This window comes from Solenopsis invicta, chromosome 1 (assembly GCF_016802725.1).
Source record: "Solenopsis invicta isolate M01_SB chromosome 1, UNIL_Sinv_3.0, whole genome shotgun sequence".
Taxonomy (NCBI): Eukaryota; Metazoa; Arthropoda; class Insecta; order Hymenoptera; family Formicidae; genus Solenopsis; species Solenopsis invicta.
In genome coordinates, this window is record NC_052664.1 from 32,616,351 (window position 1) to 32,637,598 (window position 21,248).

Below are 21,248 nucleotides of genomic sequence, written 5' to 3' on the forward strand. Positions count from 1 at the left end.
TATAAACTCGATATTGCAGAAACTAGAAATTGATATTGAAATTGAAACGATGTTTGTTTTTCGCGCGTTTATTTCGTTAGCGCTGGATATCCGGCGAGAGTGGTGTACCACTCTACGTCGTGCTTCATGGTACTGCGTGCTTAAATTTCAATCCGTCAAATTCATAACGAACTTCAGAGAGTTGAGGTTTTATGTCTAACGAACCCCGGAGTACAAGAGGGTAAATATTCTCTTTTTTACAGTGAAATGCTCGCGTAACAACATTTGTCGGTTATTTGCTAATAATCTGCATTCATTCACGATCGTTTTGCGGATGATAACGTAATTCTGGATGATTTCGCAGCGACCTGAGCCTCGGTAATGACTCCTAACCATATATCTAACTCTTACTATGGATGAATGAGTGATAAAAAAATTGAGAGAAATGTTACATGAAACACTGATTCCAGTCGATTGTGTCTGTGTAATATGTATTATTGACAAGAAAATATTGCTTTGTTGCTCTTGAGTGGTTCGTTTGATAAGAACACTGTTCTTTTGTAAATTGAGATAAAGGTCGTGTCAGTAAGACCGTTGACTCGTCATTATACGTTATTGTCACGATATGATTCACCGCTTTGTACATTGCATTATGTCCTAACTGAAAAACACGCTTGTTTTGTGCATTACTTTTTGTGTTATAAAGATTTTTTAACGTCAAAGTGACATAACCCTTTTGTATTTTTGTAATATATTACACATGGATTTTATATAGTGATTGATATCCATAATGAAAATACAGTTTCAGTTATAATGTCAAAGACGCACAGTCCAACGCATTTTAATGGAGAAATAGACAACTTTTATGACTCTGTGGATATCAACACACGAATGCAAGTTCCCAAGAGCATTCGTGTAAACGGAGATTATCCTAACGAGGACATTGCTGTTACGAATAGAGCCACGTGGAGTCAAATATCTGGTATGGAGAAACTTGAAATGCATGTGCCAGAAAGAATTCTTGTTGTTGGTAAGGCTTCATTTTTCATATAAATGAACTAAACTATTTTGTATTTGTTACAGAAATATCTCACTGCACTTACTCTTTTATGCAATAGTCTTATAAAAATTTATTCATTGCAGGACAAGAGCAACATGTTGGCACCAAGGCACCACCACCAGAGATTGTTTTAGAGAATGCTGTAATGCGCACTGAGCCCGCTATAGTCAGAGTACAGGTAATATGTTAAATAAAGTTGTAGATGGACAAGTTTGTCATCAAATATTTATCTTTAACAGACACCTCCGAGAATTTTGACTTTGGACAATCACTATTTCCCAGCAGTGGATGAAGATGATCCTCCTGAACGTGACAATGAAGTTGTAAAACCAATGGATATAGTTCCTAAAACATATAATGCAGAAACGCAGATAACAAGACATACAAGGTACAGAACTGTTGATGGGACTAGAATGGAATCTTTTGCAGAATATTTTATCTTTAATTTGGTACTGTACTTTTACAGAGAACAAACACCCTTTAATGCTCTCGACGTGTCTTTGCCACCTAGTGAGGAAGTTCAGCACTTACGTCGTCAAGTAGGTAAATTAAACCGCAGAGTGATGGCACTCGAATTAGATATGCTACATCGTCAGCAGAGGGACAAGCTTCTGTATATCGCGACCATAGCGTACTTTATTTTAAAAGCTTTCTCCTGGATAACTAGAAACTAAAAGAAATTTATCGAAAAAGGAACAAGAGAGATGAAAGAAATGGAATATTTATTTCTTTATAACAAAAAATGTTTTAAACTAGCATCTTGAGCTATTCTTGCTGTAAGAAAGTATAACCAAAGACTTTATCACAGTCTCGTATGATCAATCACCAGAGATTAAGTGTTATATGGATATGATTACATACCTTCGAGAGCGTTTCTGTCGTACAATCGGAAAAAGACAGATGACAAGTGTAACCATCCATCATCTTACCATATTAAATCTTGCTTAACTTTAAAAGACATGTATGTATTCTTAGATTTGACAATATCTATATGTTATTATTAATTTGTGTATATATATGTATATATATATATATATACACACACACAACATTTGGGGAATGAATAAACTGGGTTTAATTTTCATGAATATATCAAATAATAATCGCACATATTAAATTTGTCGAACTGAGTATTTCAATTTTCTTTCTCAGTATTATAACGACTGTCTTAGAAACGATTCATTTTTTTGTGCGATATTATGAAAACTATATACATTAAGTAGTATTATTTGTTTCTTACTGATTGTTTTCTCCTTGTGGCCATAGCAGTTAGAATTGTAATCTTGTCTCAATCATATAATGTGACTAATGAGATCAATAAAGTTATTATTATCAAAATTTTATAATGTTACAAATGTACATTGTATAAAATTGTGTAATTAGGAGTGATCTGTACTTATAAAATATCACGAGTCTGCATGAAAACTTTCCTTGTGACAAAAAAATTATATTTAACTTTATTTTTATATCTCATATTTTTTCTCATTTAGATTACTTATAGAAAATTGCTTTCAAAAAATGTAATAAAGATGTGTGTTAATCTAACTTCACAAATTTTTTTTTATTATATTATTAGTGTAAAAATTTCTTACAGCTTTATAAGAAATTTTAAACAATTTAATTGAAATGCATTGTTGTGCGTGACCAATTTTGCTGTGATTGTTGATTACTAACAGAAATCATTGTTTAGCACATTTTCCTACAATTCAACTAAAATACAAAAGGATGAAAAAGAATAAAACTTGAAATATTGCACAGTTTACATTTTGATTTGTGCCATTTTGTTTTATCTTTAAGGATATTTTCCTAAGACATAAGCCGGTATTCACAGTCGATTCTTATTTCAAGACTGTGTTAAGTATAGTTAATAACTTAAAATGTTAATACGAATTTCTGATTGATTGATGACATCTTAAGATGAAATTTAAGATAATCTTAAATATAAAAATCGATTGAATACCGGTCTTGGTCTATTTTTGAAAATTAATATTTTTGCCGTTTGAAATTTCACAACAGATTTAAGACTTTAACAATTTGTGCAATTTGTGATTTTTAAGTTGTTTAAGTCCACATGAAATTTTTTAAGTCTATTTTGAGATTTTAAATTGCAAACATTTTAATGTTTAAAAAGAAGTATCGAAAAAATAAAAAATAGTACAAATTGAAACTCAAACTTTGTAATTTCTCAAGTTTTATTATAAATTTTCTTTGCTTTTTAATGTTATGATTTATCTACAAGACTAAAATAATTATTCCATAAAATAATTTTATATAATATAGTATATTAGTGTAATATTAACACTACTCATATACAACACAGAAAGACAGCAACAACATTATAGAAATATTTTATTGCAAGATTGCAACGTTGCAAAAATGTTATGAAATGTTGCTGCAAGCTATAAGCAATGGTAAAAGGTCTGTCTTTAAAAATTTTGTAGCAACATTACAACATGTTGGTATTTCTAATAATATTTTAGGTGCTATTACATTTTAACATATATGATTCCAGGAATCATATATCACCCCTGAATTAATTTTTACACAGTAAATTCAAAAATTGTACTATCAAAGTATATCTCATTTACTTATTAAGATATGGATGAAAAATTTTATAATTCTACGCTTTTTATTTTTGTATATTTTTTAATTGCGAGAAATAGAACTCTGTCGTGTTCATATGGCGGCGGCACGTATCGTTTGCAAATGAGACAAAGGATATTAGATTTGTTCGTTTTCCTCGCCCTAGAACTTTTTGCATGATTTAGCTTTTCTCTTTTTCTAATGTGAAAAGAAAAAGAGGAAAAATGAATTTAAAGAAAAGATTAATTCAAGTTTAGTCTTGCGGTATGAAAAAAAGACAAGCCTATTATTTTTGAAACATTGTCGAATATTGCAAAAAAATTTTTGCAAAGTTTTTGTAACATTACATCTTAATGTACACTGCAACGTTGCAGCAATGTTGCTGCAAGCTTCTGTGCTTCATGGGCATACACAGCAATTATAATGATTGAATATTTAATTTACAATTTATTACATCATAAAATATATCAGAGAGAGAAAGACAGAGGTAAAACGCCTTAAAAAGAAAGAAATATATATATATATATATATATATATATATATATATATCATCTTATATATATATATATATATAAAAGATGAAAAGGGCTCTTCTTATCGGTCAACTTGAAATGCTCCATTCTTTCGCGCTCTGCGGAACTGGAAGCCGGCACTGCCGGCCGCCCGCCCGCACCAGCGGTGAGTCTAGGGACGATCGAGAACGAGGGTTGGTGCGCCTGCGAGTGGACTGTGGACACGGGAGGTCAGTGCACGTCACGTAGTTGTCGCTCGAAACCGAGGAATCCGTTCTCGGTGACTGACTAGAGGGTCGTTTGCGCGGTGGACCGTCGCCGCGTCGTGCCGCAAGTGAGATCAACGCGAGTCAACGCATCGAACTGCTCCGTCGGAGACCTCCGAGCGGACCGGGGACATTTGGTGCGCGGTCAGGCTCGCGGTCTGTTCTCGCGGCCACGTCGGGCGGACGCGCGCGCGCGCGCGTCGAGGAACAGCGGGAATAATAGTAACACGATAGAGAACGGAGCCGCCGCGGGGACGCCGTGCGCGAGCAGCTCGAGGAGTCCATATCGTCCGACGACGAAGCAAGCGAGCTAGGCTAGAGCGAGTCAGCCAACCAGTCAGCCAGCCAGCCAGCCAGTCAGTCAGTCATTCAGCGAGTGCGCGTGTGTCCGTGTATGTGCGCCCGAGCCGAGAGAGAAAGAGAGACGCTGGATGATCGCTGGATGTATTCTCCGCGCTCGCGATCGTCCCACCAGCCGGTGCACCCTTGACTCGACCGACCGCTTACTCTCTCTCTCTCTCTCTCTGTCTCTGCCTCTCTCTCTCTCTTTCTCTCTCCATCCCAAGAACCTAAGCTCGATTTTCCTAGCTCTGACACGGTCACCGCCGCCGCCGCCGCCCCGCCGCCGCCGCCGCCGCCGCCGTCGTTGTCGACGCCGCCGCCGCCGACGACGACGACGACGACCGCGAGGCAGCCGCGCGAGTCGCAGGTTATGTCAAGCGGATTGGCAGGCGCCGTTTCAAACCAGGTCAGTGTGTTGTGTTGACGCGCGTTACGCGCCGCTACGCGCCGCGCCGCGTCGCCTCGCGCCGCGTCGTGCCGCGTCGTGTCGCGTGCCGTTCTCGTTGCGTTGCCGTTGCCGTTGCCGATCTGCCGCTACCGCGGCCGGCGGCCGGCGGCAGACGACTGACACGTACTACCTTCCTTCCTTCCTCCCTCTCTCCCTCTTTCCTTCTCTCCCTGCTACAGTTACCCGTTGCTGAGGGCTGGCACTTGTCTAAATTTTGTATGTTTTTTCATGCGACGGCATGCAGCGGATGAAAGGACAAGCCGGCAACCAAGGTGAGTACCCGGTCGGCCGGCAACTCGTGTGTCGACGACATATTCCTTTTCTCGCTGTTACTCTCGACGAAAGGAGCGCGCGTTCGATGTGAGAGCGAGGAAGAGCGAACTCTCACAAGAGCTCTCGTCTGAGCTTTTTCACCTTTCTGATAGCCGATGAATAGAATGTCTTCTTGTCTTTGTGAATGAAGAAATTGAAGCTGACGGAATGTCGTTGAAGCTCCAGAATGAAATTGCAAGATTTAAATGCTGTAATAAAAATAATCTTATTGTCAGTCTCCGCATAGAGTAAAACAGTGTTGATTTTAAACTTTTCAATCGTGTAACTGTAACTATGGAGTTATGCATATATGTTGGATACTTATGTTAACCTTTTGTTAATTTACTATTTGAATGATGTAAAGTAACAATAAAAAGCTATAATTCATGTTCTAGTATCTATAATGTGAGTTTATATTTTACTTGGGAAAAAATCTCTTGATATCGTATTAAGTATATCAACGAATTGATATACAAAAGAGTATAAGATGAGTTTGATCTATCTCAAACGATAGATGTTTCTTGTGGCTGCTGTTTAATGACGCTGTTTAACGTGTGCCTAATAATCGCTCCTATACACGTACTCTTTTGAACATTGAGTAAAGACAGTTCTGTTTCGGACAGTGAGCAATGGTCCTAAGGAACACCAGCAGCAACAGCAAACGGAGCATGCCGCTGGCGAGGACACCGGTTTCGATTCGTGGCGGGGTGGCAACAATGCTCAACATCACTCGAGTTATCCAATCGGCACCGGCGACCCGTACAGCCAGTACTACGCCGGTACTTCGTTCCCTTATCAGACGTTCGGCGCTGGCGACGGCACCTGGTCGAACGGCACCGATCCGGTCGCCTTTCTCTCCGGTTACGGTGGTCAAATAAGCCACGATGCGTACAGCATGGACGGCATGTTCTCGGCGTCGGCAGCCGGCGGTGGCTTCAGCGCGTTCGGCCAGCCACCGTTCAATTACTTCCATGGCAACGGTGATTTCAGTACGTGGGGCACACCGAGGAGAACCAAGTACGAGGACTACTATCAGCCACCGCGCGGTAACGAGAGCTACGCTACGCAAGCGGCGAGCGGCACTGGTGGTGGTGGTGGCGGCGGCGGCGGCGGCGGCGGCGGCGGCGGTGGTGGTGGTGGCGGCGGCGGCGGCGAGATCAAAACCATCGAGCAGAGCGTCCAGGGTATGTCGATCGGTGGTGGTGGCGGTGAGTTACCGCGGCAGGATCAGCAGCATCCGGCGCAGCAAGTTGTGGCGCAGCAAATCAAGCCCGAGCCGAAAGAACCGAGAAAGATAACGTGGGCAAGCGTGGCGAGCCAGCCGGCGAAACCGGTGCCGCCGCTCTCCTCCTCGCAAGGAATGAAGAAGAAAGCGGGCATGCCACCGCCGCCTATCGTACCGGGTAAGCACAACATGGATATTGGGACGTGGGGCGAGGGCAAGTCTTCCGCACCGCCGCCACCTACAGCGCCTCCGCCGCCGCAGGTGCAGCCGCCGATTCTGCCGCCACCGCCGCCCGTCCAGAGGCAACATCAACGTCAGCAGCATCAACAGGCCCCGCCGCAACAACCGTGCTGGAACAGGCAGCCGTCCACGGCGACGGCGGCGGCGGCAGCGGCGGCGGCGGCGGCCTCGGCGGCAGCGGCAGCGGCGGCAGCGGTCACGACAACGGTCACGACGTCGCCACCGATCCCACAGCCACAGTCACAGGCGCAAATCCATATGCCGCTACCGCCGCAATCGCAGCAGCATCAACATCAACAATCGCACCATCAACAGCACCATCCCCAACAGCAACATCAACAGATGCAGCAGCATCAACAGCATCAGCAGCATCAGCATCAACAGCAGCAACAGCAACAGCAACAACTTGCTCAGGGTAATCCATCGCATCCGGTCCTCGACGAACTGAAAGTGAAAAACGACTACAATCCCGTGGAGTTTGATCAAACTGCACCTGGCGCGAGGTTTTTCGTCATCAAATCCTATTCGGAGGATGACATCCATCGGTCCATCAAATATGAGATTTGGTGCAGCACGGAGCATGGTAACAAGCGGCTGGATCAGGCTTATCGAGAAGCGAGTCGCGAGGGTGCACCCCTCTATCTGTTCTTCTCTGTAAACGGATCCGGTCATTTCTGTGGCATGGCGCAGATGGTCTCCCCTGTTGACTATCAGTGCAACAGTAGTGTCTGGTCCCAGGACAAGTGGAAAGGTCAGTTTCGCGTCCGTTGGATATATGTGAAGGATGTTCCTAACGTGCAACTGCGACACATTAAGCTCGAGAACAATGAGAACAAGCCGGTGACCAACTCGCGAGACGCACAAGAGGTTCCACACGCGAAAGGTGTCACGGTATTGCGTATTCTGCATACCTACCGTCACACCACGAGCATCTTCGACGACTTTGGGCATTACGAGCGCCGGCAGGCCGAAGAGGATCAGCGCAAGGTTCCGAGCAATCCCATACAGCACGACCATTCTTCCTCCAATCACAGGAACAGGGGACATGCCTCGGACATGTCCAGAGATCATCATCCGCACGGTCACCAATCTCATCTGCATCAGCGCAAGGTAGATATACATACATGTATATATCTATTGAGTTTTTTTTACTCCATCTCTATATCATTTCCACATTATCTTTAAACGGGATTCTTGTTTTACGGCTTACGCGCTTATGATCATTTAATGATGTAACGTTCTTTTATTGCAGGAGCGTGGTGGTCGTGGTGGCAGAGGAGGTTCGCGTCAGTCACTACGTTTACACGTCACAATTAATCAGGATTAGTAACACCCGTATTTATGAAACTGGCTAATTATAATCATTCCATTCTTTAAAGGAATATTTATGATTGGCCAGTTTTACAATATTGCTGTTATAACTCCGGCGTAAATCGAGCCGTGTAAACGTAGTCAGTAGCGCTCGATATTGCAGAGTAATGCCGTTAACGAGAGTAATCGATGTAAAGGAAGCACACTACGACTAATAATCACGTCCTACCACTTACCTTTGCTTTCCCGGATTCACGATGGGCTTCTTCTGATTTCCTGTGATCGAACATTCGTCGTTAGCCTCGGCCGCGTTGTTCTTTCGTTGAAATAATTAATCCGATAATGAGATAACACTAGCATCGCGTTGGCATCATCGTAAAATAAATATGTAACCGCAACCTAAGAGGAAGAGGAAAAGGAAAAGAAACAGGAGGAGGAGGAGAGGAAAAGGATAATACGCTCTATTCCTAGAAGGATGTTTGATTAAACTCGCTGACGATTATTAAGTATATAGTGTGGTGTTGCGTGCTATTCATCGAAAGGTGTTTCTTAAACGTACAAATCATAAAACAGGACAGAAGACAGGAAGAGAGGAGGGGGGGAGAGGGGGGGGCGAAGAGGGAAAGAAAGAAAACGCGGTATAGAAGAAAAAAAATAAAAAAATATGTGGACTAATCCTTGTAAAATGCTTAAACTTTTGTTGAAAATGAAAAAATCTATATAAGAACATTATATTATAAACAAGTGTCATTTGGATTGATTAGATATCGTTTTAAATACCAATGAACATTCAATCTGGTGCCTGCAGCTCGACAGAAGGGTCGAATTCCCCCTTAATTGTTAATAAGGTGCAGGGGCTTGTTACAACGTTCTCAGTTGTATTTATAACCATCATGCTTCACAAAATGAATTATACAGAAAATTATATTGGCGTTTATTTTAACGTGTATTCTATATCTGTATTGCGAATATATCATCTATTATTATATTATTCATGGACTACAGAGAAATGAGTTGAGAATAATATAACGAAAAGTGAAATAATATTACAATTAATCTACTGTAATGTACACGATGACGACGATCATTATTATTGTACCATTTCATGAGATATTCTTACTGTTAAACGCATCTCTGTTTTTTCATTAGATGATAAACAGTCTCTGCAACGATGGCAATGTTATATTGTGAGTGATACTGAATAATATAACCGATTTCCTTGATCAATACGAGAACAGACTCTGACGTTACAAGTTGAGTAGATGCTCCTTCTTTGATATTTAAAATTAATTTTTAAATTTTATAAAAATGTACATGAAATTAATATTAAAAAAAAAAAAAATCGAATTTTTAACACGTTTTTCATTTAATTTCATTTGACACTCAATTTAAAAATTATTAATAATCCAGTAATCCAGCATTCTGCTTTTGATCAAAGAGAAATCAATTTTAAATTTGTTTCAACGAAACTAATTTTTGTCAATATTATTCAGGTTACTCTGTATATAAGGCAGTGCTATTTTTATAAAGGACGAAAAAAGAATTGCTTGTAAGATTTATTAGCAAACCTCATAGGTTTGAATCGAATGATGGATCGGTATTGAAAACGCCGATAAATTTATGCGTTGATTGATTAATTAAACCATTGTCAGTTCTTTCTGACCAGTCATATCAAATTTTTTGTCGCTACATTTGCTCGCATTAGTATCATCTTGGATGTTTCTTATTACATCATCCGCGAAAAGCTTTCGTTCATCCTCTAGCTCTTGCATCTTTCTAGCTTCAATGTCTATGTCGTCCTGTAGCATACCTTGCTGTAGAAAATAATTTCGGAGATTCTCTCGAACTTCCTGGCAGAATTTATCACCGTTTGCCTCGACATAGCGATAGACGAATAAATCAGCACCGGTAATGATGAAACGATGATTGAACACGTTGATGCGCACGCCGATGAAAAAATCCTGCGGCGTATAATATTCCGGGTTGTCCCTCTCCGTGCACGGCTTCGGAATTAACCTGGAAGATAGGAAGCAACCCTCGCGACGGCCAGAATTACGTTTTTCGATTTCATTGATTTGAATGGTGCCGTTGCTCAGGCTGTACTCCAGCACAAAGTGGCGATCCTCATCTTCCGGGTGCACCGCATCCATTCGCGCGGAATAGCGCAACTTTTTCGGAAAATTCGCCAACTGGCGAATGACGTCCTTCTTGGGTGGCTTCGGTACGAACGACAAACAGCTGGCGTACGTATCTTCGGGGCTGCCGAACTTGATATGCGGCGGTATCTCGTACTTCCGTGCTGGTCTTTCCACACTCGTAGAAATTGGAATCGCGTCTGGCTGCGGTGTGCCCAGCATGTCGGAGTAATATTTACGCGTAAAAACGTCGCAGTCGTGCAGCAAGAAGCGTCGTCCGAATAGGAGGATCGTTTCGCCTACCTGAGTAGACAAAGTAATAACAAGAGATTCTGAAAATTACCTCTGGAAAAACGTGTGTAAAACGTGTGTTTTTACTATTATTGAATTTAACTATTGTGCCCTGAAATCGAAAATGTTATTAAAATTCTTTAATATTAAGAATATATGTATATTTATTTTGTTACAATTTACTAGTTGTAATTGAAATGTAAAAAGAAATTTATTTCTCGATTCTTGAACCTTTGGTTCTTTTAATATGCGGCGGTATCTCGTACTTCTGTGCTGGTCTAACAATTTTAAGATTACGTTCTGTAATCAAGTAGCATGTGAAAAAGACTCCCTATAAGGAGATTTTATGATCCGCTGTTAATACTTGATCTAATTTAATGTTGCATCTCTCTCTGTAAAATTAGTACGAAGCTGAATATTTTCTTATTGGTCGAAATAATCTTACTCTAAAATCTTGCGGCGTGCAGTATTCCACGATCTCGGGATCTCCATATTCCATGTAGATACTCGGATGCCAAGACGGTAGATTCTGCCAGTTCTTGGGAACGCGCATTCGCTTCAGCAGCATCGTCACGGGGTCTTTGCCATCATTGGGTTCATGAATCTCGCGAATCGCCACAGTGTCGTCCATCAGGAAATACATCACTCGATAGCGATCACCGTTCCAGCTAGCGTCAAATGACAACACCATACCATCGTATTCTAGGAAGCGTCGTCTGGGATCATCATTCATCACTCGTGTCACCCCCAATGGTGCGATCCTGCATTTGGCGTCGCGCTGCTCTGTGTAAGGATCCGTGGGAAGACTCTCCTTTTCACCAACGTCGATACCTTGACTCGTCAGGAACTCTCTGGTGAACGGGTCACAATCGACGATGTGATAAACCACACCGTAAATGCCTAAGAGAAATATTGTTGATTCAATTAATGAACGTTTATATGTCGTCAAGGTTTTTTAGGCCACAGCTTTAAAAAAAAGTCTCATTTATTTGTACATATATCTACACGTGTATATTTTAAATTTTCAAGTTAGGATATAACAGCAGTGTTTGATATTTTAATAGTGATGAAATAATTTTTATTTTGCATGCGTACATGTGTTTACACACACACAAAGTGAATTTGGACCTACTGAAAGAACAGGTCTGTTAAAACGTTATACGTGTAAATATGTGTATGTAATATTTTAATTTGATTACTAATCATCAACGTACAAATATCGATTCCGACATTGAAATCTTTCCAGGCAAACAGATCCCCTTTGACATTCTTCAGGATCTTATCGCGTTTCACCAGCTTGCCTTGCCGGAAACCAGCGTTCTTCACCACGGGCTCTATCACGCAAAGCGTATCGTCTTCCAAATAGTAAATGATGTCTACGTGGCGAACTCGATAATGCTCGTTCGGAGAATTGAAGACTCCTTGACGGAAGAAGGCTTTGAAGCGAAGGCACTTTTGCGCGAACAACGCGTAATGAGGCACAAATTGATGATACACGTAGCAAGGCACCCGACCGTAAATCGATCGTATATCATATCTATCGATGACAATCAAAATTAAAGCCAGATAATTTAATCGCGATTAAATTATTATTATTATTATTATTATTTAATACATACACGGTATATTTAATTATTTCACACATCATTTTTCATCCTATAAAATATTAATAATATGCAATAAAATAATAAAATGATAGTAGTTTAAAATAATGTGACACTCAGAACCCATATTGTCCACGTTCAAGATTTATGCGAATATATCGATAGAGAGACAAAAATCATTTTATATAAATCCATTAATATAGCTATTTCAATTGTCCTGGATAAATTGGAAAACTAATGATTGTGATAAAATATGGATTTTATGCACGATTCAATATAGATTACATTTAGAATCGTAAAATAATTATTCTAATTACTTTCAATAATTTCGACAATTATTTTAATTATTGTAAACGCACGTTATTATTTTATAAAATAATATAATTGACATCAGTGCAATGTGACTTTCGAATTGGAAGATCCGCAATTACTTACTCCACAGGATCTAAACCCTTAACGTATCGAACGGATGCTGCGTCCGTCAGTCTCCTTCCGATGCCGTAATTAGTATCGCGCACCACAGGAAAGCCATTTAAAACGTCGAGCTTATGGGGCAATTTGTAATCCTTGACCTTATGAAACGATGACAAGTTCAATACGTCCTCATTAGCTATCAAAGTACCAATTTGGAAAACTATACCCCTCAAAATATGAAACCGATAGCCCACACACAATTCTTCCAATCAATAATTTATTCAATGACGTGAAAATAGATAGAAAAAGCTGAGTTACAATCATGATGTAATTAAGAACACTTACAGTAACGTCTCGAAAAGTATATCCTGGTAAAAGCGGCAAAGTTGCCATACCGATGATGAAATATATCGTATCGAAACTAAGAACAACTTTTTGACTTTTTTGGCCGATAACTTACATGCTCGTTGTCGCGCGTTGATCGACAACTCGCTCTGACTCGCTCGCCTGATTTCAAGTTCAAGATTCTGTTTAAACGTATCTCTATAACAACGCACCTGCTTATCGATTTAACCAATTAGCTGTTGTCATATAACAGCCCCTCCACCCGCCGCCACCGTAGGAAAGATACGTCGTGGTCGTGGATCGCGACGCTTGAACTTAACGAGTTATGAAACTTAAGAGGAGGTGCACATGGTGCGCAACGAAGCGGACAAGTTTCTCAGTTTGACCATTTATTTGTTCAGAACTTATTGACAACAGCAGTATTTGGATGGTTTTTTTGTGTCTAAAGCGACTGCAAAGGATCACAAACTAATAACCTCGCGAAAAATGGCCATGCAACCGGCAGATAGGCAGCCGGCCATCGGCACGGTAATCAGCCACGCGAACGCGATATTGCGAAACAGCTTCCACGACACCCCCTCGCCGCCACGCGAGGCCCAACCCACGCACACCACCGATCCCACTTTGCAATGCGTCGTTGACACAGGTAGACCAACTTTACTAGCCAACAGGACTGTCACCGCGGCACCTACCTGCAATCGAGAGTTAAACGTTAGTAATCGATGGAGAGAGAGAGAGAGAGAGAGAGAGAGAGAGAGAGAGAGAAGGATTTACTTTTTTTTTACGTTTTTCCGAAAATGATCAATCCAAAGCGCGCATTTTACCTCTATGGTGAATCCGGTGATGGGAGTGATACGCGCCAGGTCCTGACCCAGGGTCCGTATCACCCTACGTCCCCACACCCACAATCCCGTGGAAATACCTAGGCCGCCGTAGAGCAGGATGGGGATGGGTGTTTCGGCCTCCTGTCGGGCAGATCCCTCCGCGTATACCGCCCAGAGCCCGATCAGCGGCCCGATCGCGTTACTGACGTCATTACCGCCGTGCGCAAAGCTGCCAAATGTCGCAGTGAGCACTTGCAGGAAGGCGAACAGCCTCGATACTTCCGGCTGCTCCTCGTCGTCCTCTATCCCGTTCATCTGCACGTTCTCCGCTTCCGCGACCTGGGCGGTCATCAGCAACGGGCTCTCGCTGGTGTTGCCGCGCAACTTGGGCGCCAGGTCGGCCTTCGCGTTACCGTTGCCGCTGCCGCAGGGCACCTCCGAGATCACCGACAACGCTGTCGTCTCGTTGTTCTCTTGGTTAAAGTGCGTCGTTGTCGCTGCTTTCTCCTCGCTGCCGTTCGGTGCTAACAGTATTCTCGCTCTCTGCCGTGGCACTACGTACACGTACACGATCATCGCGACGAATTTGCCCGCCACGAGCGCGACTATCAAACTGACCCACCATGGCATCTTATCCATCATTAGTACTATAAAAATTAAAAATATGGCTTGAATCGGAAGATAATTTCTCAACAACTTGTTTTTACTCTTTCTCTCTCAAAAATACACGTCATTACCACACGTCTTTGAGACGAAATACTTACGTTTAGGTCCGTCAAGCACAATTGACATAATATTGACAGCAACGGTCAGACCGTAAACTACAGGGAGAATGTGGAGACCTTGTTCAAACGGCTTGTTAGACTGAAGCACGGATTTTCTCAGAAGCCAAAAGATACTGGCGGACACGATTCCACTGAGTATGGGACTGGCAAACCAGGACGCCGCTATGTTGGCGAGAGCTATCCATCTTACCTGCGACATCGATAGATGGCTTAAAGTTAAATTAAGTGCATTCGCGACGTCTAGACGTGGTGTGTGTGTGTGTGTGTGTGTGTGTGTGCGCGTGCGTGCGCGCGTAATCGCAACGCGTCGTGGTGCTACTAACCCCGGCGGTACCCCGGCACACGAGCGAAAATCCAACTGTAGCACCAACAATGGAATGCGTACCGGAAATTGGAAGTCGTAAAGCGGTAGCAAACAGTAGCCAGATACCGGACCCAGCTAGACTGGATAACGCCCCTAGCATCAATTCCTTCTCGTGGCCCTCGTACAACGAGACGTCCAGTATACCCTTTCGCATCGTGTCGGAGACCTGCAGCGGAGGGATCAAGTGCCAAGTGAGAACAATTTTGTCAACGATTCAGTCAAATTCAAAAGTCTTATATATGGCTCCGTAAAATCGATCGTTCCTTTTCGTTTTGTATAGAAATAAATACGAATATGAGAAGCAAACGTGAGAGAAGAAACGATACAATCTTTCGCCTTTGTCTCGATACCTGCCTTGTATCCAATCAGAACGGCACCGGCGATCTCGAAGACGGTCGCTAGGGCACAGGCTTGGAATATCGTGAGCACCCCGGCGCCGACGCTCGTTCCGAAGCTATTGGCGACATCGTTGGCGCCGATGCCGAATGCCAGAACGAACGCCACTAGAAAGCCAACCACCACTATCCAGATTAAGCTCTCATCGTATGGTATACTCATCGTTCTCGCTTCTAAACTTAAATCTATTCTGCTTGAGCTTTCGATGCGTGCGTCTTGTTGCGTGTATGCGCCTCTAGGCGATTATCCTTTTGCTACACGTGCGCATCCGTCAGAAAATTGATAGGCATAAATTATCGTCCTCTCTCGTGTTTTTCTTTCTAAAGAACGCCGTCGCTTCCATAACAAATAATGTCGATCGACTTCTAAGAACCTCGTAGCAAGGAAGAGTCTTTTTCTGATACAGAACGTTATATCAATAATGTGTGTAAACGCTTATTCATCAGAATATATCCTTTCTATATATACTTGGATGAATGTATATATAGAATATATATGTGTATATATATATATATATATATATATAATTCTTTTATAATATAATAATGTATCTATATCTTTTCATTGTAGCCCTAATACGATCAATTCTTCAGTAGTTTTGTACATGTAGCAGAGGTAGTGTTTTGGCGCAGCACCTGATTTATCTAACATCATGATCGTTATTTAACATCACATGTGATCGTACGTGATCGACGCACAACTGTGTCGAGAATCAATATAATATACTCGAAGAAACGAGGAAGATCACTGGCTGACTATCCTCGCAACGATATCGATGTGCTCTTCCTCGGATCAAGATTGTGACGCACGATCTTCGTGTCTTGCTGATGCGCCTCTGTCAGCGTTTTCCTCGTGTGGAAATACGCCGCTCGCTGTATTCCCCACATCTGCAAATCACATCGAATCACTTTATTCACTGTAACTTTAACATCCAAGTGTGACTTAACACAGATAATATGAAATTATTCTATTAGCGTTGCAGAATCCTCACACAAGTTTTTCGCGCGACTACGCAAAATATACACGTTAATTTAGAAAATTTAACATTTTTCATAAGAACAATTAAATTTATTATGCTTTCCACTTTTTATCACCAATTATCTCTTAACAATATCTTTCCAAAAGAGAAGAAAAAATTGCTGCAAGTTTCTCGATGATTAAATTTTTTTAGTAAACAAAAATGTGTTAGTTCCATGTGAAATATTACAAGAATATGACGTATTTCGTATCTCCTGATGTAATTAAATTAAATCATTAAGATGTAAAAGAATTCTCTCTCCCCCATATACACAAAACGAAACAAATTATTTAGAATAAAAACTGGAAGAGAATTTTACAAAAATGACAAAAACAAGATTGTTATCGGCATTTTTCCTTCCGGAAATTGAGATACGAATGGCTGGCGGTGCCGGCTGAATGCAGTATCGCATGCACCCCCGAGCGAGGCATTATTCGATCGTTATACTCCAACTAATTTCTCTCCCCTCTCTCCCAGCCGCCGTCGCGAGATTCTGACGAAAGCGCGTCGTTCTCGGGTCGTTCTCGCGTTATCCTGCGATCTTACTCATCACCATTTTCCTCCCCCGATATTACTCAGAATTTCCGATATCTCACCTCGCATTCCCGAGCAATTGCGCATTCCCGAGACAGAGAGGAAAATTTCTCTGATCGAAGCCACCTAATTAAGTAACGTGCAACATTCGACGTGACCCCTGAGTCATCCACCGCAATTCGATCTCTGGACTATATAGCGACGCGGAAACTGAAAGCGCCCCTCTCCTATCGTCGATAGGAAGACTCGGAAATATGCACAAAATTCGTCAAAGTGTCTCCTCGATTACGAGAGACGTGCTACCTTCGTAAAAATCTCCCATGATGAAACTCATCGAACGTAACGAGAATTCCAACCCCCATGGTCTGACGCCTTTGTTAATAGCCCGACGACGACTCACACAGATTCACGTACGGTTTTTTCAGCGCGCAAACGGGGAAAATGGCACAAAACTGTGTGTCGCGAATCAATTCTCTCTTCAATGATTTTTACAGTCGGATACCGGGTGATGGGTGATTAGAACGAGACAGTAACTTGCCGATCGAAGCGTCCGTCGTCGTCGTCGTCGTCGCCGTCGCCGCTGCCGCTGCCGCTGCCGGTTGACACGCGAGACGCGAAACGCGAAACGCGAGATGCGAGATGCCTAGGGGGAGGGCGAGGGGGAGGGAAAATGGACAACCGACACGCGAGAATGGCGATCGCGCTAGGTGAATCGGAAATTCCGCGACTTGACGCGTCGGACAAATCAGAGCAGACTCGTTGCAATTTACCACGCTCCGAATCATTTTCCGTGCTGACCAGCGCGCGTCGTGTCCTTCGGCACGTTGCTGGCGAAACGTTGCTGGTCACGCGGGCTCATCCGGCAAGGAACGAACTCGCTCTGGGGGGTAGCTGGAGGACCGCTCGACAGCGATCAGTGGAATCACCAGCGGGATCACCAGCAGGAGCACTCTAGCCGATCGACGAGACGACAATGAAATCACGGAACGGAGCGTTCTTGAAACTTTGGCGGCCGCACACGCTCGCTCTCTCTCTCTCTCTCTCTCTCTCTCCCCCTCCCCTCAGCGACGCCGCTCAGCTCGAGTCTGTGTGGGGGTGAGATATTGATCCGTCGATTTGCCCGCGAAACGCGTGCCACACATACGTGCAGGGATGATGCAACTCGATCAATGGACGATCCCCGGCAAGTCCGATGGACTTATTCTTTCATTTTCTCCCATAACTTGATTGCAGGACGCTCGTCTGCGCCCTGGTGGATACTGAGGAACAAATCGAGTGGAATCGTTAATTGTTGCGATGCCGAGGTATCGACTTTAGGAATTGATGATGAAATTTACTTGTCTACTTATATTTCGCTCGTTGCAGTCAAATCTAATTTATGTATAATTGATTTTTTCCTAAAAATACGTTTACATATATGACTTCAAAATTTTCATTATATTTTTCATATCTAAAATTATAAATAAAACAGCAGTCCTTTAATTTCTCGTCTCAAGTCTTTTTCTCCAATGTCCATTTTAAAAAATTAATGAAAACCAACTTTAAAACTATTTTATCAATTTGTAAATATTCTAAATTTTATATTTCACATTTCATATGAATCTGTTATATTTCGTCACTTTACGTTTTTCGTTTTCTCTTGTTCAACTTGTAGCAATTGATGAAGCCTAGAATATATTAACGTCATTATTGCTGTTACTCTTTAATTATCATTTAATTATTACACGTACCGTCTAAATGATTGATAATATGCACTTACGTAAGAAGTATTAAATGAATTGCGAATGGACGCGAAAATAACGGACAATATGCATTTTTCTTCCAATTACGTATGTACGTTTATTAATCGCTCATCTCACGATTACAATTTTAATATATTCCCAGTCGTATATGTCGTTAGTTTTTCATCAACAATTATTTTTGCGTCCGTCTGCCATTTGTTTAATATCCCTTATATAAGTTATCAACTATTTTAGAGCACGTGCATTACAATTATCAAGTAATAATTAAATAATATTCTATTCAAGCTACAGCATTGATAGCTATTCCTACAACAGATTTTCACAGTTATCATCAATTTTCAAATATTATTCATATTATTTGGAAGTAATCACTTAGGAAATTAGATGGATGTTGCAACGCAACCAAAAGTTGAGGATATTGCTGCGTACTTGTAACTGTTTGGAGCAAGCAAATGTAATTTATTTAATTTCTAATCATTTTATATATGTACAGACCAGCTCTTCTTAACGAAGTGTGCATTAAAGAATGGATAACATTTGTTACATTACTATCCAGTAATCCGTGCACTAAACTATACTTCATGACGCTTCCCATGCCTCCCTCTCCTCGCGCTCTTTTATGACTTCATCGACGTATGGCTGAAGATACCTAACATCCTGCAAAAACATTTTTTTCTTTTTAGCTAAAGAAATTCTGGATCAATTACAATACATTGATTAGTCGACAATATATATTTTTACTGACTTCTTCATACGTAGTCCACTCTTCCTTGGGTAGGATTCTCTTATTGCAATCTAACTGCATGGCTCTTATTATACGAAAGTTGCGTTGATCCTTAATTTCTTGAGGAAGGCGCCTTAACGCCTCTTTTACATCCTGATCTTCGTAAAGTAAATCATCCCTCCATAAACCTAAACAGAAAGATTATAATAACATTATAATTGTACAATGATAAAATCATTTCTGTACAACTGACGTGATCTGTGCACAAATTGTCATTCTCTGTAATATCAACTTCTTAATAAAAATGCACATATACATATGCATATATATATATATATATATATATATATATATATATATATATATATATATATATATATATATATATATATATATGACTAGTCGCATCAAAATACTACTAACTTCTGTTGTTAAATTTAGCAAATATAGTTGACAAAGCAGTTCTAGGACAATTATAGATCCGATTTAATGCATTGCATACTTGTTTCCAATAAAACGAATTATTAAAAACATTCTTTATACAAGAAATTAACAATGCTACATCAACAATACCATTTTTTTAGGTTAGGACAAGGTCTTTTTCTCAATTTTTATATGGTACGAATTAACGATGTAAAACGTCACTTTTCATTACCGTATTGATTGAATCCGCTGATATTGTAGCACCATTTCCTGAAGCCGGTGGCTGAAACGAAAGTTTGATACGTTATGTAAGAATCTGTAACACTTTACACTCGACGATCGATCACGTAAAGAAACGAAAATGAGATAGAGATTTCACTAGGCTTTAAGAGTGAAATTGGCTATTTACTGATCAATTGATTCATTCTGTTCATTTCCGAGGATGTGAACACTCTCTACGGGAAAATGCGATTCACGATCAACTTCGCGTAAGCAGCAGACTGATAAATGCTGAATGCGTCGAAAAATTAAATGGCGGCGTGCATTCGATTGTCATTCGGTGACTCGCGAAGATACGGCCTTGGCAATTCGAAAGATGCAAGTTTCACGACTTTGATCAAATTTTATTTCGATAACATATATGTAATATTGCATTCGCACATTTTTATATTTTATCAAACTAATTTGTTATACAGTATTTTATTAATATTAATAAACAATAGTTTTTATCGTCTGGCGTGAAAAAAAAATTAGATCAACGAATTAAAAATTAAAAATTTGGCTGTAACAAATTCTATCGTTAATTATTAATTTTTTGTCGTTTTTATCGATCGCATATAGAAAAACAGATTGGAACTTTGAAGTATGTCTCTTTAAGCGCTACAATTAATATTCTTCGAATATATATAATACGAATATTATTAAAAATTTTTTTAAATATTTCAAGAATGTTATTTTGAAAACTTTTATATTTTTTAATATTATAGGAATATTGTATTAATGTTATATATCTACTTTATGTAATATTTGTGATTATTAATGTAATATCTGTAAAATATTATAAAAATGTTTTACGAAAATTATTTTTGTTAAAAAATTAATGTAAATTAATATAATTTTATGCAAAAAAAACATTTATAAATTTTATATTTATTATATTTGAAAATTATAACATTTCTAATAATTAAAACATTAAAGTAAATAATATTATATAATATTATATCCATATAATATTATCATGAATGGACATGTAATCACTTTTTATTAATATTAAATAACATTATAACGTTTATAAGAGGTAGAGGCGAAGGATGTCGAGGACCCCGAGGTCGAATTGAACGACGGATGCGCAACGTTTTTTTAAAGATGGAG

The 21,248-nt window shown here is 40.6% G+C and overlaps 5 protein-coding genes across 14 annotated transcripts; 2 read left to right on the forward strand and 3 right to left on the reverse strand.

Annotated features, from left to right (window-relative positions):
• Positions 1-100: 100 nt before the first annotated feature.
• On the forward strand, positions 101-2,380 carry LOC105198680 (transport and Golgi organization protein 11). 2 transcript variants are annotated; one of them, XM_026134452.2, is made up of 6 exons: positions 142-220; positions 344-357; positions 782-1,009; positions 1,123-1,217; positions 1,279-1,427; positions 1,506-2,380. In XM_026134452.2, exons 1-6 carry the CDS (start codon positions 192-194, stop codon positions 1,711-1,713), a joined length of 723 nt encoding a protein of 240 aa, XP_025990237.1. In that variant the 5' UTR covers positions 142-191; the 3' UTR covers positions 1,714-2,380. The 2 variants fall into 2 exon arrangements, with proteins under 2 accessions (XP_011163793.1, XP_025990237.1); XM_011165491.3 differs by lacking the exon at positions 344-357 and having other exon boundaries at positions 101-220; positions 1,506-2,377.
• Positions 2,381-4,332: 1,952 nt separating this feature from the next.
• Positions 4,333-9,353, forward strand: LOC105205914 (YTH domain-containing family protein 3-like). 4 transcript variants are annotated; one of them, XM_039450142.1, is made up of 4 exons: positions 4,333-5,148; positions 5,435-5,462; positions 6,126-8,077; positions 8,220-9,353. In XM_039450142.1, exons 1-4 carry the CDS (start codon positions 5,113-5,115, stop codon positions 8,292-8,294), a joined length of 2,091 nt encoding a protein of 696 aa, XP_039306076.1. In that variant the 5' UTR covers positions 4,333-5,112; the 3' UTR covers positions 8,295-9,353. The 4 variants fall into 4 exon arrangements, with proteins under 4 accessions (XP_039306076.1, XP_039306077.1, XP_039306081.1 ...); XM_039450143.1 differs by having other exon boundaries at positions 4,333-4,792; XM_039450147.1 differs by having other exon boundaries at positions 4,333-4,760.
• Positions 9,228-13,222, reverse strand: LOC105198709 (EF-hand domain-containing protein 1). The gene is made up of 5 exons (XM_011165530.3): positions 13,064-13,222; positions 12,744-12,984; positions 11,919-12,241; positions 11,150-11,604; positions 9,228-10,716 (listed from the first exon to the last, which is right to left on the reverse strand). The coding sequence occupies exons 1-5, from the start codon at positions 13,113-13,115 to the stop codon at positions 9,916-9,918; spliced, it is 1,872 nt and encodes a 623-aa protein (XP_011163832.1). The 5' UTR covers positions 13,116-13,222; the 3' UTR covers positions 9,228-9,915.
• Positions 13,223-13,443: 221 nt separating this feature from the next.
• On the reverse strand, positions 13,444-18,928 carry LOC105198681 (sodium-dependent phosphate transporter 1-A). Of its 6 annotated transcripts, none has more exons than XM_039450161.1 (7): positions 18,748-18,928; positions 17,759-18,655; positions 15,395-16,323; positions 15,000-15,206; positions 14,656-14,866; positions 13,892-14,538; positions 13,444-13,759 (listed from the first exon to the last, which is right to left on the reverse strand). In XM_039450161.1, the coding sequence occupies exons 3-7, from the start codon at positions 15,596-15,598 to the stop codon at positions 13,529-13,531; spliced, it is 1,500 nt and encodes a 499-aa protein (XP_039306095.1). In that variant the 5' UTR covers positions 15,599-16,323; positions 17,759-18,655; positions 18,748-18,928; the 3' UTR covers positions 13,444-13,528. The 6 variants fall into 6 exon arrangements, with proteins under 6 accessions (XP_039306095.1, XP_039306092.1, XP_025990312.1 ...); XM_039450158.1 differs by having other exon boundaries at positions 17,759-18,247; positions 18,326-18,928; XM_026134527.2 differs by having other exon boundaries at positions 17,759-18,928.
• A 240-nt stretch (positions 18,929-19,168) lies between these two features.
• Positions 19,169-20,458, reverse strand: LOC105206215 (cytochrome b-c1 complex subunit 7). The gene is made up of 4 exons (XM_026134529.2): positions 20,287-20,458; positions 20,110-20,160; positions 19,476-19,642; positions 19,169-19,387 (listed from the first exon to the last, which is right to left on the reverse strand). The coding sequence occupies exons 1-4, from the start codon at positions 20,309-20,311 to the stop codon at positions 19,310-19,312; spliced, it is 321 nt and encodes a 106-aa protein (XP_025990314.1). The 5' UTR covers positions 20,312-20,458; the 3' UTR covers positions 19,169-19,309.
• Positions 20,459-21,248: the final 790 nt, after the last annotated feature.

What these genes read in the sequence shown, in the direction of transcription:
- LOC105198680 (XM_026134452.2), top strand. Translation starts at nt 192, where the DNA reads ATGTCTAACGAACCCCGGAGTACAAGAGG. An exon ending in AGAAAGAATTCTTGTTGTTG is followed by an intron (nt 1,010 to 1,122) that starts GTAAGGCTTCAT and finishes TATTCATTGCAG; the next exon opens with GACAAGAGCAACATGTTGGC. An exon ending in CAGATAACAAGACATACAAG is followed by an intron (nt 1,428 to 1,505) that starts GTACAGAACTGT and finishes GTACTTTTACAG; the next exon opens with AGAACAAACACCCTTTAATG.
- LOC105205914 (XM_039450142.1), top strand. Translation starts at nt 5,113, where the DNA reads ATGTCAAGCGGATTGGCAGGCGCCGTTTCAAACCAG. An exon ending in CAGGCGCCGTTTCAAACCAG is followed by an intron (nt 5,149 to 5,434) that starts GTCAGTGTGTTG and finishes GACGGCATGCAG; the next exon opens with CGGATGAAAGGACAAGCCGG. An exon ending in AGGACAAGCCGGCAACCAAG is followed by an intron (nt 5,463 to 6,125) that starts GTGAGTACCCGG and finishes TGTTTCGGACAG; the next exon opens with TGAGCAATGGTCCTAAGGAA.
- LOC105198709 (XM_011165530.3), bottom strand. Translation starts at nt 13,115, where the DNA reads ATGGCAACTTTGCCGCTTTTACCAGGATATACTTTTCGAGACGTTACT. An exon ending in AAGGGTTTAGATCCTGTGGA is followed by an intron (nt 12,242 to 12,743) that starts GTAAGTAATTGC and finishes TGTCATCGATAG; the next exon opens with ATATGATATACGATCGATTT. An exon ending in GCACGCCGCAAGATTTTAGA is followed by an intron (nt 10,717 to 11,149) that starts GTAAGATTATTT and finishes TTGTCTACTCAG; the next exon opens with GTAGGCGAAACGATCCTCCT.
- LOC105198681 (XM_039450161.1), bottom strand. Translation starts at nt 15,598, where the DNA reads ATGAGTATACCATACGATGAGAGCTTAATCTGGATAGTGGTGGTTGGC. An exon ending in CCGTTCTGATTGGATACAAG is followed by an intron (nt 15,207 to 15,394) that starts GCAGGTATCGAG and finishes CCTCCGCTGCAG; the next exon opens with GTCTCCGACACGATGCGAAA. An exon ending in TGTGCTTGACGGACCTAAAC is followed by an intron (nt 14,539 to 14,655) that starts GTAAGTATTTCG and finishes TAATTTTTATAG; the next exon opens with TACTAATGATGGATAAGATG.
- LOC105206215 (XM_026134529.2), bottom strand. Translation starts at nt 20,311, where the DNA reads ATGAACAGAATGAATCAATTGATCA. An exon ending in CAGCGGATTCAATCAATACG is followed by an intron (nt 19,643 to 20,109) that starts GTAATGAAAAGT and finishes CTTTCTGTTTAG; the next exon opens with GTTTATGGAGGGATGATTTA. An exon ending in AGTGGACTACGTATGAAGAA is followed by an intron (nt 19,388 to 19,475) that starts GTCAGTAAAAAT and finishes ATGTTTTTGCAG; the next exon opens with GATGTTAGGTATCTTCAGCC.